Here is a 13,041-nt window from a genome sequence, read left to right as displayed (position 1 = left end):
AGAAATATCTGGAGAAATGTCCAAAGGAATTTCTTGATGAACATCCTATCGAACTCGTGGAAAAAAATTCTGAGGAATCCGGCGGTGATGATCTTCTGAAAAAAATCTGGAGAATTATTGTCTATTGAAATTAGTCCATGCCGACTAACGCCACCGCCAATCCTTGACGGCGTAATGCTGCTACGCCTCCGCCGCTGGCTGAAAATGATCTATCACGCACCCGCCCCGGTAAAATTTCAATCGGAGCACAGGTCTAAAAATACCTTAGATCAGCTATGACTCAGATGGAGTCAGTCAAGACCCCGTTGTTTGCAAACTTAAGAATATGTTATCTAGACTATCATTTGACAATGTGATATACTGTGTTTTTATTTTTTATTCTCAGTGGAATCGTAACTGATGTTTCCTATTCATTTTTTATGCCCTAATATACATTATCTTCTGTCATATTAGTACGAACAAAGTTGCATTTATGAATGCATTATGAATGACAATACATTTGCCACTGTTCTAGAAAACTTTTATTGAATCGCGAGTATCACGTAGATCGATAAAATTGAACTCACAAACAAAATTCAGCACCGCATCACACTTGTTATCATTCCAAGCCCATTTCCACTGAGTGTAATCCTTGAATGCGATTTCCACACAGTTTTCTCGCCCTCGATCGTTATCAGGATTTTTCGCCGACCAGTCGCTATACTTGACAGGTTGCCCCGTCGCATGCCATATAAAAGTACCCTCCTTGGAAATGTCATTTGCTCCGATCCAAACATTGGCTAAATTCAAACCGTCCCCTTTGGCTGTTTTGATCGCATCCACAACTGCCTGGGATTTATCTGCACCGTCGACAATTGCCAGTCTCATGCTGATTCGATTGCAGTACTCCACGGCACCGACCCAGTTGGCCTGATTTGGGGAAGAATTAAATTATCTCTAAACTGCTGTTTAAAAGATTTCAATTCTACTTACCTTCACATTTGGGATGTGGAATTCAGAAGTCTGCTCACAATATTCGACGAGGCCACAAAGAACCACGACCACCAAAACGAACGACGAACGAGCCATTGTGACTGCGATCAAGTTCAAGATCAATGTATCCAGTATGTGCCTCCAACAGCATCAGCTTTGCTTGAGATTTGTTTTTAGTTTCTTCTTCTTTAGCCGTAATTGCCTTCCTAGCTAAATAACACGTCTGCTTAGGGACCGTTTAAAATTGATGTCCACAATTTGAGGGGGTCCAATATTTTGTGACAGTGCATGCACTTGGTATAGATGAAAGCGTGACAAAGGGGGGAGCAGGGACGTAGTGGACGTCATATTTGAATCACCTCTTATTTCTTTTTACGTTAAAACCGGTTTTGAACAGTGATGAGTTCATAACGCTAAAAAAAGTATTAGTGAACTACCGATACATCAAGGATGCTTTTCACGCGGATGAATTCTACCAATGTCCTGTTTTTAACCTCTTTCCTAGTAGTTCCTTCTTTTCCTTTAATTTGTATTTTCTCGGATTTTTTCTTTAGGTTAGTAAGTTATTCCATCGACTGAAGCTACTATCGATAAAATAATGAATCGCGTAAAAAGCGACCTTGGTGTTCCCCTTAATACAATCGAAACATCGATACAAATTGAGTATTATAATATTACTCATGACACATAGATTCTCTTGTGCATGTATTTTGGGTAATTCGAAGGGGAAAACGTGAAACGTAAAACTAGAATATTTCAACTGGTAGTCTTGAATGTGGACTCAAACGCGTGAGATATTGAAGTTTAATAACTTCGTTATTGTTATATAATTGAATAATGAATTATCTCCCATTTTTAAGCCTGCAATATCAAATTTTATGCGGACTGAGATAAGCGGTGTGGCAGATTTTGTACATCAGCGCAATTCAGTGTTAGCGACAGAATATTATATTCACAATACTGAAGAAGTGACAATAAACGTCGGAAGAAAGTACTTCCTATGTGCCGCAGTAATTTGCGTTAAAAGCATCCATTTCTTAGCTCTTTTTATTTTCTATCCCCTTGTCAGAATAAACTCATGCCACTCAGTACAGCCTCCCCATTAATGACACGAACCGAAGAAAAGTGGGAACAATGGGGTTGTAAGCTGCGATTTTCTCACAAGATTGGGGGCCGCGGGGGCCTCTTCCCGAGCAGTCCCATGTGTCATCGTTTTTACCTCCAGTGACTAGACGGTGTATGCACGAATGCATCGAATATGCCTTTGTGAAGCGAAGCATTTTTTCCCTCATTGTCGTGTTAAGCAGGACTCATGCTGAATGGCCCATATTCCCATGGAGTATGTGAACAGAAAACGATGTTCGGGCTTACATGCAACCACCGCCAGGAATCAACCGACAATGGGAAAGAGTCATGCGGAAATCGTTTGCCCCATTATTCTTTACACGTAGCAACACAATACTGTTGCTTTCTGTGATACAGCTGAAAACTAATGCATCCTTTGTTGGGATGTCGTCTTCTCGTTCAGTCAAACTCGGTCGTTCAATGACGTGATGCTGATTCTTTTCCTATTTCAGCTTTAATTTCATGTCAGTCTGTTTTATCCTTCATTTCTTATTATCTATATTATCAAAGATAGAAACAATAATTTTTACCAATGCCAACAATTTTATTAAAACTGACATCCCGAACTCATTGCGTTTATCCTATGGTGTAAGATTTTCGCTTGAAAGGACAAATGATGTTCCACTTTTCCTTCCTTTCTCGTAGATCCTATGACACGCTTGCCAGCAATGATTGTCACTGGGCTCGCCTTGTGTCCCTAGAGAAGTGGTAGCTTCTTCCCCAGAGCGTGGTAATGGAAACTACTTAAGTCTTGGTGTCGGTCGGTGTGAAGGTTGCACACGCTTTGTGCTTTCATCGCACAAACTGGTTGAATCAATTTATGGGTCTGTTCTTCTCGATTCGATATTCCACTTCGTAATGCACTCATCGCGCAATAGTGGGCCATCGTAACGAAGGGGGAAAATGAGTTTTCTGATGGATTTTGCGCCACTACTGCAACGATAACGAATCCCACAGTTCCACAGCTGCTCGCGCTGTCATCAATCACTGCATGTAGAGGAAATGAAAAAACTAGCCCCAAGGCCATTCGAGCAATCCATTTCAGAAAGTAACAACAATTTGCATCCGCTTCCGTATTCAACATTTTTTTTCCTGGGGCTTGTGTGTACATTTTACGCCATACACGGTTCCGAATCTGGAATTCATGAGCGAAAATTCCAATTACCGTGTTCCACGAGGAATCGCTTGGGATAGCAGAGTTTGTTTTGATTTCGCGTCACTGATTGGCATTGTGAGGTTACAAATTGGTGCATCGATCTCGAAACAATAAAAAAATCGCTGCACTTAACGAACCTTTTGTCATCACATCATTTCGATTTTTGGACTAGCAGTAATGCATGATTACAAATCCGTAATTTTGAGAATCTAATACTTATCTACTGATGAATGCTACCAGTTAATATTTATCAAACTTTACTTTATGTTAGAATATGTGTGTATGTCTAAGCAACAAAATAAAACATCAATTCAAAATGCTTTATTTTTTATTCAAAAGATTCTTGAACCTCCTTTCGAGGAAACCGGGCATGGAAAATCAATTAGAATAGTTACATTCAAGCCTGTAGAAGCAGCAAACATCATTCTGCTTGGTTTGAACCCGAGTTTAAGTCATTTGTTTACAATTTTGCACAATGCGATTAAAGAACACTTGCATCGGTTTTTCGGTAGGCAAAGCTCAATCATCTTAAAAATAGTCCATAGTTATGCATAGCCAAGCATCGAAAGAATTGGAAGCCCTCAAGAAGATTGGAAAATTACATTGCAAATCCATTCTCAGGAAACTTTTAATGTTTCTTCTGCTAAACAAAATGAATCCACCCCGTAACAAATAGCTCTATCCATGGTGGATGGGATGGATTTGATGATTGAAAGAGTGTTATGGCATCGCTCGTAAAAAACAGCTCATTCTGTGCCACAAAGCTCGTTTCCTATGTAGATACATTCGTTATCGTGTATTACCCCACCTCACCATTCGGAAGCTCACCCGTCTTACTGGAAAAGTAATGTGCGTGCCTGCTGAAAGATTTATAGTAATCCCATAGTCCTGCTGGTGGTTACCTGAAACTGAAACGACATGCGGTGTACAGTGGCACGAAGTTGGGCAAAATCTGCATCACTTTCTTACTGCAATGTTTAATGAGCTTTTTTCTCTATTCGATACGATCAAATTTGCTTTATATTTCGAAATGCATTGCATTTGATGCTTAGCATTTATATTTAAATTAATTTGGTTCTGATCGATTTAATAGTAGAATTATTGAATAATTTAGGGCCGTATGATTAGGGACGTCAACCATCTAGACGCATGTGCTATGGAGTGTGGGTTCGATTCCCGCCTCTTTAAGAAGGAAACTTTTCGTAATCGGAAAATTCTCCATGGATGTGTCTCTGGATGTTATCTGTCTCAAATAGCCTTTTATGACTTTATAACGTATTAAAATAACAAACTCTTACATGAGCTAACATTTGCTGACTTTCTTAGCGTTTTGAACCATCACTTACGATTGATAAACATAAGCCAGTCTAGGGCTGCAAGTCTCCATAATAAACACACAAAAAATCAACGACCAAGCTAGAAAAACGGGGTCTGTAGCGGTCGTGGCAGCAGCAGCAGCGCGTCATTTACGGTCGAGATTTCACGGAGCGTGTACCAACTGGCGTCCGTAGCAACGAATCGTCGGATGGCGGTCGAGTGGTACAATTAATATTAATCGGTCCTTTATTAGGACCACCATTATACACAGAAGAAATATTGTTTTACCCAAAATGTTCAGCAAAGTGAAAATTCATCTAACAATGACGGCCATCGGCGGTGGTTCCAATACAAAATGGCTTCAAATGCTATCGCAACGATTAAATTCACCGCAGCACAATTCACACATCCATTGGATTCCATTTAAAATACTTATCCTGAAAAAGACGCCTAATGGCGCCTAATGATTCATATCCACTGACGATTGCTGCGGATGGCCACTCAATGCTTCACCGCGATTAACAGGAAATGTCACTTGAGCACTGCTGATGAAGGCCACGCGACGTTGATTTTGGAGCAACACGCCGTTGAGCACCACCGATGTCGATGCTGGGACCACAACCCACTAGCAGGGATTGAACTTATCATTGCATTATCATTTAGTATTCAACAAATAACTCATTCCAGAGGCGGAATTCCGAAAGTGTTGTATGGCGGACTTCTAGCGCTATTTCCCCTCAACAATTTTGTCTAAGGGTGGATTGCCCTATGTCTAATATTTACAGCGTGAGACGCTAGCTACATTTAACATACTAAATGATAATAACACTTATTGTCATTTAGTATATTAAGTGATACTAGCGTTTAACGATGTAAATATTAGACATAGAGTCGACTGCCACTGATGCCGATGCACTCTTTCTGTATTAGATATAGGGTTAGCCCATTTGTAAATCGTTATGAGTGCAAATTTTATGTGCACCATTACGAGTAACGATGGGGCGCAGCTAAATGAGCTTCGGTCCTGGCGTTTTACCTGCTCAACAGACATCCCGGGTTGTCCAGGAAGTGCGGGGTTAGGGGCCTCCTCCAACAGCAAATGAGGGAGGCAGGACTGCATCCCCGACCCGCTAAACCGTTTCCATTGCCGCCAAGCCCATCGTCCCTTTGGTACAAACAGAAAGTAAGGTTAGCTGAGTGTCCTTGCAGCATCGAATATCGTGACTCGCTTTTTTAGAAGAACACCATGGTATCGTGCCAGCGCATTGCCGGCTTTCCAGGTGGCCTTACCACGCCCTATGTCCTCGGAAGGTGGGAAGGATCGGCTTCGCGCCTGCTTCCCTCTGCACGACTGGTATCAAGAATGATGATGCCGCGTGCACCCCAAATTGACGTCTCTGCGATAGTCCTATTCGCCAGCACACAGAGGGATTTGCAAACGGTTGCCTACGCCTGCCCCAGCCCTGACGAGGACCCCTTTCCGTCCTCGGGTTCGGAACTTGCCCGGTTGACCGACGCCGCGAAAGCGACGATACCATGTTGTTCTTCGCGCGGCCACTTGTTCGATAAAAGGATCGAGTTCGACCACAGGGCATGACCACCGGTATGACCCATGAAGCCGACTCCGATCCCTTGGACCACCTCTTATTTGCACCTGAACTAGCAATCCTTGAGTCCACGCGCCAACTTCTGTGTAGCTCCGAGACGATATGGACGATAGCCGATAAAACGGCGTTCCAGCCAACTTCATCTTTACACATCCTCCGAACTAGGTTGTCCGGGGTAGTGTCCAAACCACATGTGGCAAGCATGTGGTCACGCATTGCGCGAAAACGTGAGCACACGAAAAACACGTGTTCCGCCGTTTCCTCTAAACCTGCGCACACCAAACACTCTGGACACTGCACTGTGATTTTGCAGCACGCTTAAACGCCGGGCACTTCGAACCCCCCATGGGGTGCTTGCTGTTCGCAGCTTTGCTGGAACAGATCAAAAGTTGGGAGCGTTCGTGCAGCATTGTGCCTTATGTCCCTCCAATCCGCAGCGTCGACAGAACTTGCTTCTGTCAGGGCCTTTGCAGTCCCATTGCTTGTGCCCCGGTTCCAGGCACTTGAAGCAAACTTCGGGTTGCTCATATATGCCCACAGGGCATACCGACCACCCCACCTTGACGCTCCCTAACTTGACTAGGTAGTCAAAATAGCCGAACTAATGCTACCTGTGTCCCTGCCGGAGCTTTCCGTAGCCGAACGGCTGCGGTGGACGCCTCCACTTCACACTGTCGCCGCAGTGCCGTGACGAGCTCTTCGACTTCGGTGATCTCGTCCAGGTCTTTAACCCTTAGATTCACCTCCGTCGTGAGTGCCCTCACCTTGACCGTCTCACATAGGACTTCCTCCGCCAACTTCTTGTAGGCGGCACCCTTTTGCGAGACGCCCCGCTTTAGCTCGAGGATCATCTCGCCCATCCGGGTACGTCTTATTCGACGTAAGTCGGCGCCGAGTTCACCGAGCTTGACGTCACTCATCATCGCATTCAAAACGTCCGAGTACTTAGCCTTGTCCGCCGTGATGACTAGGGCATCGCCCCTGGAGCGCTTGGCGCCTACGCTAGACTTCTTGCTACCCTCATTCGCCTGGGCCTTCTTTTCGGCCCTTGACGTCTTCGGTTTCCTCTTGTTCTTGACCAGGGTCCAGGAGGCGTCATACCCCTCTATTTCCCTGGTCTGGGGCGGCTGAGACCTCTCAGCCTGCCGTAACCCCTTACCACCGTCTTTCCTGGGTGGAAGGAACTTTCCAGGTCCTTCCTCCCCCGGTTTTGGAGGTACCTGGCCGGAGCTCTGCTTCCCAGCCCCACTACCCTTGTTCGGGGTAGTAACCCTCCGCGTTTTGGAGCGGCCCCCAGGGAGCTCATCCCCCAGAGACTGTCTCCCCCGTTTTTGTGTCTGCTCCGTTGGAGCAGTCACCCCCGACGTACCCGCAAATACTTGAGCCTCAGTCTGGGTATACTTTGGCACCACCGTCTTCGCTGGCACGCCTTCGGTCGATTCGACCTTGCCCGAGTCCGCGAATCCTTGGGCCTCAGTCTGGGTAGAACTCGACTCCACCGATTTCACGGGTTTACACTTGGCCGTCCCGACCGCCCTCTCCATCTTGGCGCCCAGCATCGACTTTCGAAGTTTCTGCAAGCTCCTCTTGAGGTTCTTGCTGATATTATGCTTCGATGACGCAAAGTCGATGATGGCGTCCAGCTGTCCCGTCGCCACCTCGAAGGCCGAAAGCCCATCTCGTTTGCGGTTCATCGCCTCCACAAGCCATGGGCCGTCAATAACCCCTACCGGCGTTTTTCTAGCCGAGATGAAGGTTGAGTGACCCACGCTGACGCTGCGCACTGAACTGCCGACTATTGCCTCTGGCCTCCTAGGCGGAGACCTGAACAACCCACCTCTTGCGAAGGGGTTGTCGCCTACACTACTACCACTAATTGAAGAATTGACTTGGTTTTCCATTTTGGTCCCACGAGTTGCTCGGGAAAAGAGGTCCACCACGCCAGAGCCCAGCATGACGCGGTAAGGGACAATTACTGGGGCGGGTGCCCAGGTACCCCACGCTCCGTTAAAAGCCTAGCTTATTATTTCACCCCCTGGCCATGCATCCCCTCGGCACGGGTTGCTTGACGCCTTGGGATTATGGGGACGATGGTCTCGGTCTAACTCGCAGAGGCCATGGGGAGGGGTCGTCAAGCCCTTGGACAAAGTCCCTGCTGCCCCCAGATGATGTCTGTCTGTGTGTGCGTGTGTGTATGTATGTGCGCAAAATAAAACTCACTCATCTTTTAGGCATTTATCTTGATACGATTTGTTTTGAATAAGTTGCATTCGACGGGGAATCCTGTCCCATTGTTTCCTACTGTAAATTGGCCAGGTCGGACTATGGAATCAAACGTTATGGCCAAAATACGATTTATATTCAAAAACACGCTCAGCAATTCTCACTCATTTTTTTAGTATATCTAATGTACGAGAAAGGCACAAACACCGGTAGGTGGTTTGGTCAGGTTTTTTTTTAGTAAAATTACTCTAAATCAGCCAACTTAAGAGCTACAGAGAAAGTTTGTTCAGCAAAATTTATAGGGATATGCTGCGCTATAACTTTGTAAAACATTCCTAATAAAAAAAATCCAATAGAATTACAATAGAAATTTTTGTAACATACGATAAATTTAATTGTAATTACGGTAAACTCTTTTGTTGCTCACAATATAATAACAAAGAAAAAATTTGTTTCCGTCATAAATCCTATTGTAAATGACAGTTTAACAATAGAAAATGGTAAGTTATCTTAACAATTAAAACCCAGATTAATCCACCTACAGTGAGATTTTGACCCTTCCTTAATTAAAAGGAAATATTTTCAGACTCCAGTATTTAAAACGAGATAAAACTACTCAACCTCCCACGGCGATTGAAATTTTACATGACAAATTAATTGCCTACCAAAAGGCGGATTCCATGGGTTGAGTGACAACAAAACGAATGATTTCGCACTGTACGTCAGGTTGACTATCTATCAGGCGCTCGTCGGATTGAATAGCTATTGTAACATGTGGTAACATGGTTGATTAGATACTATCGTAACGCTGGCAGCATGTATACTCGTAATTTCCAGAGACCTTGATATTAATTAATCCAGAACTAACTTAATCAGTCATTGATATGAACGAAACTCAATAGCGTTCAACAATAACATATATTTTGCCTTATGGCTGCCTAATTTTGTAAAACTAATGATGTTTAATACCTTAAAAATGAGCTAGATTTATATGGTAGTAAATTTTGGAAATTGCACACATACGCACACATACATGCATATAAGTGGTCTATTAGTATCTCAAAACATGCTCACATTTGTTATCTAGCTCCCACTTAACAAATTTTTGAAATCCCTTAAAATTTTTACGTTTTTGCTTTTCTGAGAAGGTTTTGTGATACATGCTTCTATCTGTTCCTCAATTAAAATCGATTGTTTCTTTGAAACAAATCCGAAAAATAAGCATATTTTCATATCATATCACTTGTTGTAATTATATTTTCAATATTAAAGTGAATTTGTTTCAATTGCCATACATTTTATTTCATAATTCAAGAGGTTTATTGATAGATTAATACATAACACACCTGCGTAACGCATACAAAGTGAAATTATAGACACTTCCGAAGGAAGGGTCAAAAACGATTTTTTCTCGAAAAAATGTCTGCCTTATTGGAGTTCTATTGTCAAAATTTTTCTGTCAATTTTCATTTAAATAGTTTAATGGGTATAATAGAAGAACAGTAGAATTTAATATTCACCAATAAAATGTATTGTAATTTTGTGATATTTTAATGTAATTCTATTGTATTTTTTTCCGAGACTACATGTCAGCATAATCTTCTTCAATTGTATTTATGTATTTATCTACGTTCGTATTCGATTTTGCTCGATTCAATTCGATAAGGCCCGATTCTTTTCGTTTCCATTCGATTCTATTCGATTATATTCGATGGTTTTCGATTCTATTAGACATTGTTTGTTTTTAGATTCTATTTGACTCTATTCAACTCAATTCTATTCAATTCAATTCGATTCTATACTATTCTCATCGACTTTACTCGATTTTGTTCAATTTTATCTCATTTTATTAATTTGCATTCCATTCTTTCCGATTTTATCAGATTCTATGTGATTATTTATATTCCATGCGATTCTATTCGATTCAAATCGATTTTATTCGATTCCATTCAATTGACCTTTCCCGTCAAAAATTGTATCTCGTATTATTGTCTCAGTCAATTCTTTGGCTTATTTAATGTCAACTTTTCCGAAGAACCAGATAAAGAATATGTGCACTAAATTTGATTGAAATCGGTCCACGGGTAGAGGTGTGCGCCGGTCCGATATTTATCGGCGGCGGTGTTTGTTAGAATTTTGGTCGGCGGCAGCGGCGTTTTCAGCGTCACGCCGATAGGCATTTTAGCCGGCAGCGGCGGCGTGGCGATTTTTTTTATTAAGTTTCTTTAAGATTTTTTCTGCTTTCTTTCGGGATTCTTTAAGTCTTTCCAAAATATTCATTTAGAAATTATTTTTGGATTTTCAAGCGAACTATTTTAAAGTTTCGAGAATTCTTTGGTATTACCAACAGAATCTTTTTGGAATCCCCAAAGAAAATTTTTGAGAATCTCCGCATTCCTGCGTCGGAATTTACATGAGAAATTCTTCAGAATTTTCACGAGAGATTGTTCCAAATTTCTACCGGAAAATGTTTGGGATATCCACGGAAAGTATATTTTCAAATAGATACAAAAAAATCTTCTTAATTGTAGAAGAATACGGCTTGTAATAATAAGGACAACTATTTTGTCATGGCAAACGTCAAAACAGAAAATTCTTCAGAATATCTGCGGGAGACTCTGAGAAGTTTTCAAGGCAAAAATAAGAGAAATTCTCTGGAATTTCAACGTAAAGTTCTTAAGAATTTACGCAGAAGATTGTTCAAAATGTAGATTCCAATAAAAAAAAATCTTTGTATTGCGACAAAAAATTTGCTCGGAATTTTCAGAGAAATTATTTGCACAGTGGACGTTCGATAACTGCAAGTCATATAACAGGAAAAAAAAGTCATATAAATGCAATGCTTTTTAACTGGAACTCGATAGTTGCAATAGTTTTGCTGGACTTGAAAATGATGTCAAAGTCGATGATAGCTGTATTACGCTACACAATCTGATACACTTCTGTTGCATCTGACGTCGACTGACAAAAGTTTGACGTCTAGAATGCGTTGCAGTTATCGAAGAACATTCGCTAACTGAAACGGAAACATTTTGCAATTATTTAACGACTAGTATTTATATTGTCCATAGTACATTTTTTGGAAATTCCATTGCCTGATAGCAAAATACGGCCAAATTGGTAATTTGGCGGAAAGAGTCGTGGCAATAATGGTCATTTGGCAGACAGAGCCTTTTGACCCAAAAATGAAAAAAAATAGGAAAGTGCCAATAAAGAAATCAGGATATAAACAATTGATAAACACGAATTTTTCCTGAATAAATAAATTTTCATAAACTTTTGACAATTTTCCACAAAACAAAATTGGCATCAGAACAAAAATGTCGTTTGGCCGAAATCGTCGTTTAACAGAATTGGCCATTTGCCTGAAAATGCCGTTTGGCCCAACGGGTCATACAGCCAAATGTCAATTACTGAACGGATACTATGGTCAAAAATGTCCATCCGTTTGGCCAAACAACATTTACGGCGAATGGCCTTTTTGTCAAACGACTATTGAACGAAAGTTCGTAAGCTCTTCACTTTTTAAGTCGATACTGGCCTTTGAACCAAAAGTCATCTAACCCAATCCAATTAAAACGAATTGAACGTACATCTGAAACTGTTATAAGCTGAAAATGGTTTGACTGGGAATGTAGTTTGGCCGAAAGCGACATTTAGCCGAAAAAGACATTCGGCCGAAAAAAATCGTTAGATCATTTGACCGAAAATGCCGTTTGGCAATAATGGTCATTTGGCAGACAGAACCTTTTGATCCAAAAATGAAAAAAATAGGAAAGTGCCAATGAAGAAATCAGGATATAAACAATTGATAAACATGAATTTTTCCTGAATAAATAAATCTTCATAATCTTTTGAGAATTTTCCACAAAACAAAATTGGCATCTTCCTTAGCAACACTTCCTTAAAAGCGTTTATCGTTTATTGAAAATTTAATCGATTTGATTGCTTTTTTGTTTTTTTTAATGGAAATTGTTATGGAAAAAATATTTATCTGGTGGAAATAGATATATTGATAACATTGATTTATGGAAATTTTGTGTTTTCTCAATGGAGCATTTTGATCTCTTTTTGGAAAAGATTTTTTCACAAAACACAAATAAATCAACACGTTTACAAGCAAAAGTTACAATTAAAGAAGAAGAATTAATCTTATTTTATAATTGCAATTTTTGCCACAAAAAGTGTTAATTTATTTGTGTATTGTGGAAAATTCTTAATTGTTCATGTAAATTTTGCATTATTTATGGAAGTTTTATTTTGCTGCTTATCATCCGTTCAGTAATTGACATTTGGTTAATGGCCAAACGGCATTTTCGGTCCAATGACTTCTTCGGACGAACGATCGTTTCGGCCAGACGACCTGTTAGGGCAAATGGCTTTTACGGTCGTCTGTCGCTTCCGGCCAATGGAATTTCTCAATTTCATATGGAAAATACAAAGAATTTTATGTAGAAATCCAAGGAAATTCCTTTAAAATCGAAAACGTTTCCTGATGGAAACAAATCTTTTCTTTTCTGTGTGCGTGTAAGAGACAGATAATCAAACGTTAGCAAGCTTTATTAACTGACTGATGTTGGAATAAAGTACCCTGTGGTGTTTCGCGTTTGTGCAATTGAAATCATATTATATCACTATATG

General features: G+C 41.1%; 2 protein-coding genes across 3 annotated transcripts in view; one reads left to right on the top strand and one right to left on the bottom strand.

Annotated features, from left to right (window-relative positions):
- LOC134227028 (protein amalgam-like) overlaps positions 1-13,041 on the top strand; it is a 278,865-nt gene that overhangs the window by 161,373 nt on the left and 104,451 nt on the right. The window lies entirely within an intron of this gene.
- On the bottom strand, positions 368-1,105 carry LOC134224081 (lectin subunit alpha-like). Its single transcript, XM_062703313.1, has 2 exons — positions 973-1,105; positions 368-909 (listed from the first exon to the last, which is right to left on the bottom strand). The coding sequence occupies exons 1-2, from the start codon at positions 1,066-1,068 to the stop codon at positions 511-513; spliced, it is 495 nt and encodes a 164-aa protein (XP_062559297.1). The 5' UTR covers positions 1,069-1,105; the 3' UTR covers positions 368-510.

This window comes from Armigeres subalbatus, chromosome 3 (assembly GCF_024139115.2).
Source record: "Armigeres subalbatus isolate Guangzhou_Male chromosome 3, GZ_Asu_2, whole genome shotgun sequence".
NCBI classification, from domain to species: Eukaryota; Metazoa; Arthropoda; class Insecta; order Diptera; family Culicidae; genus Armigeres; species Armigeres subalbatus.
Note: the sequence above shows the minus strand (reverse complement) of the source record. Positions and strands in the feature narration are given on the sequence as shown.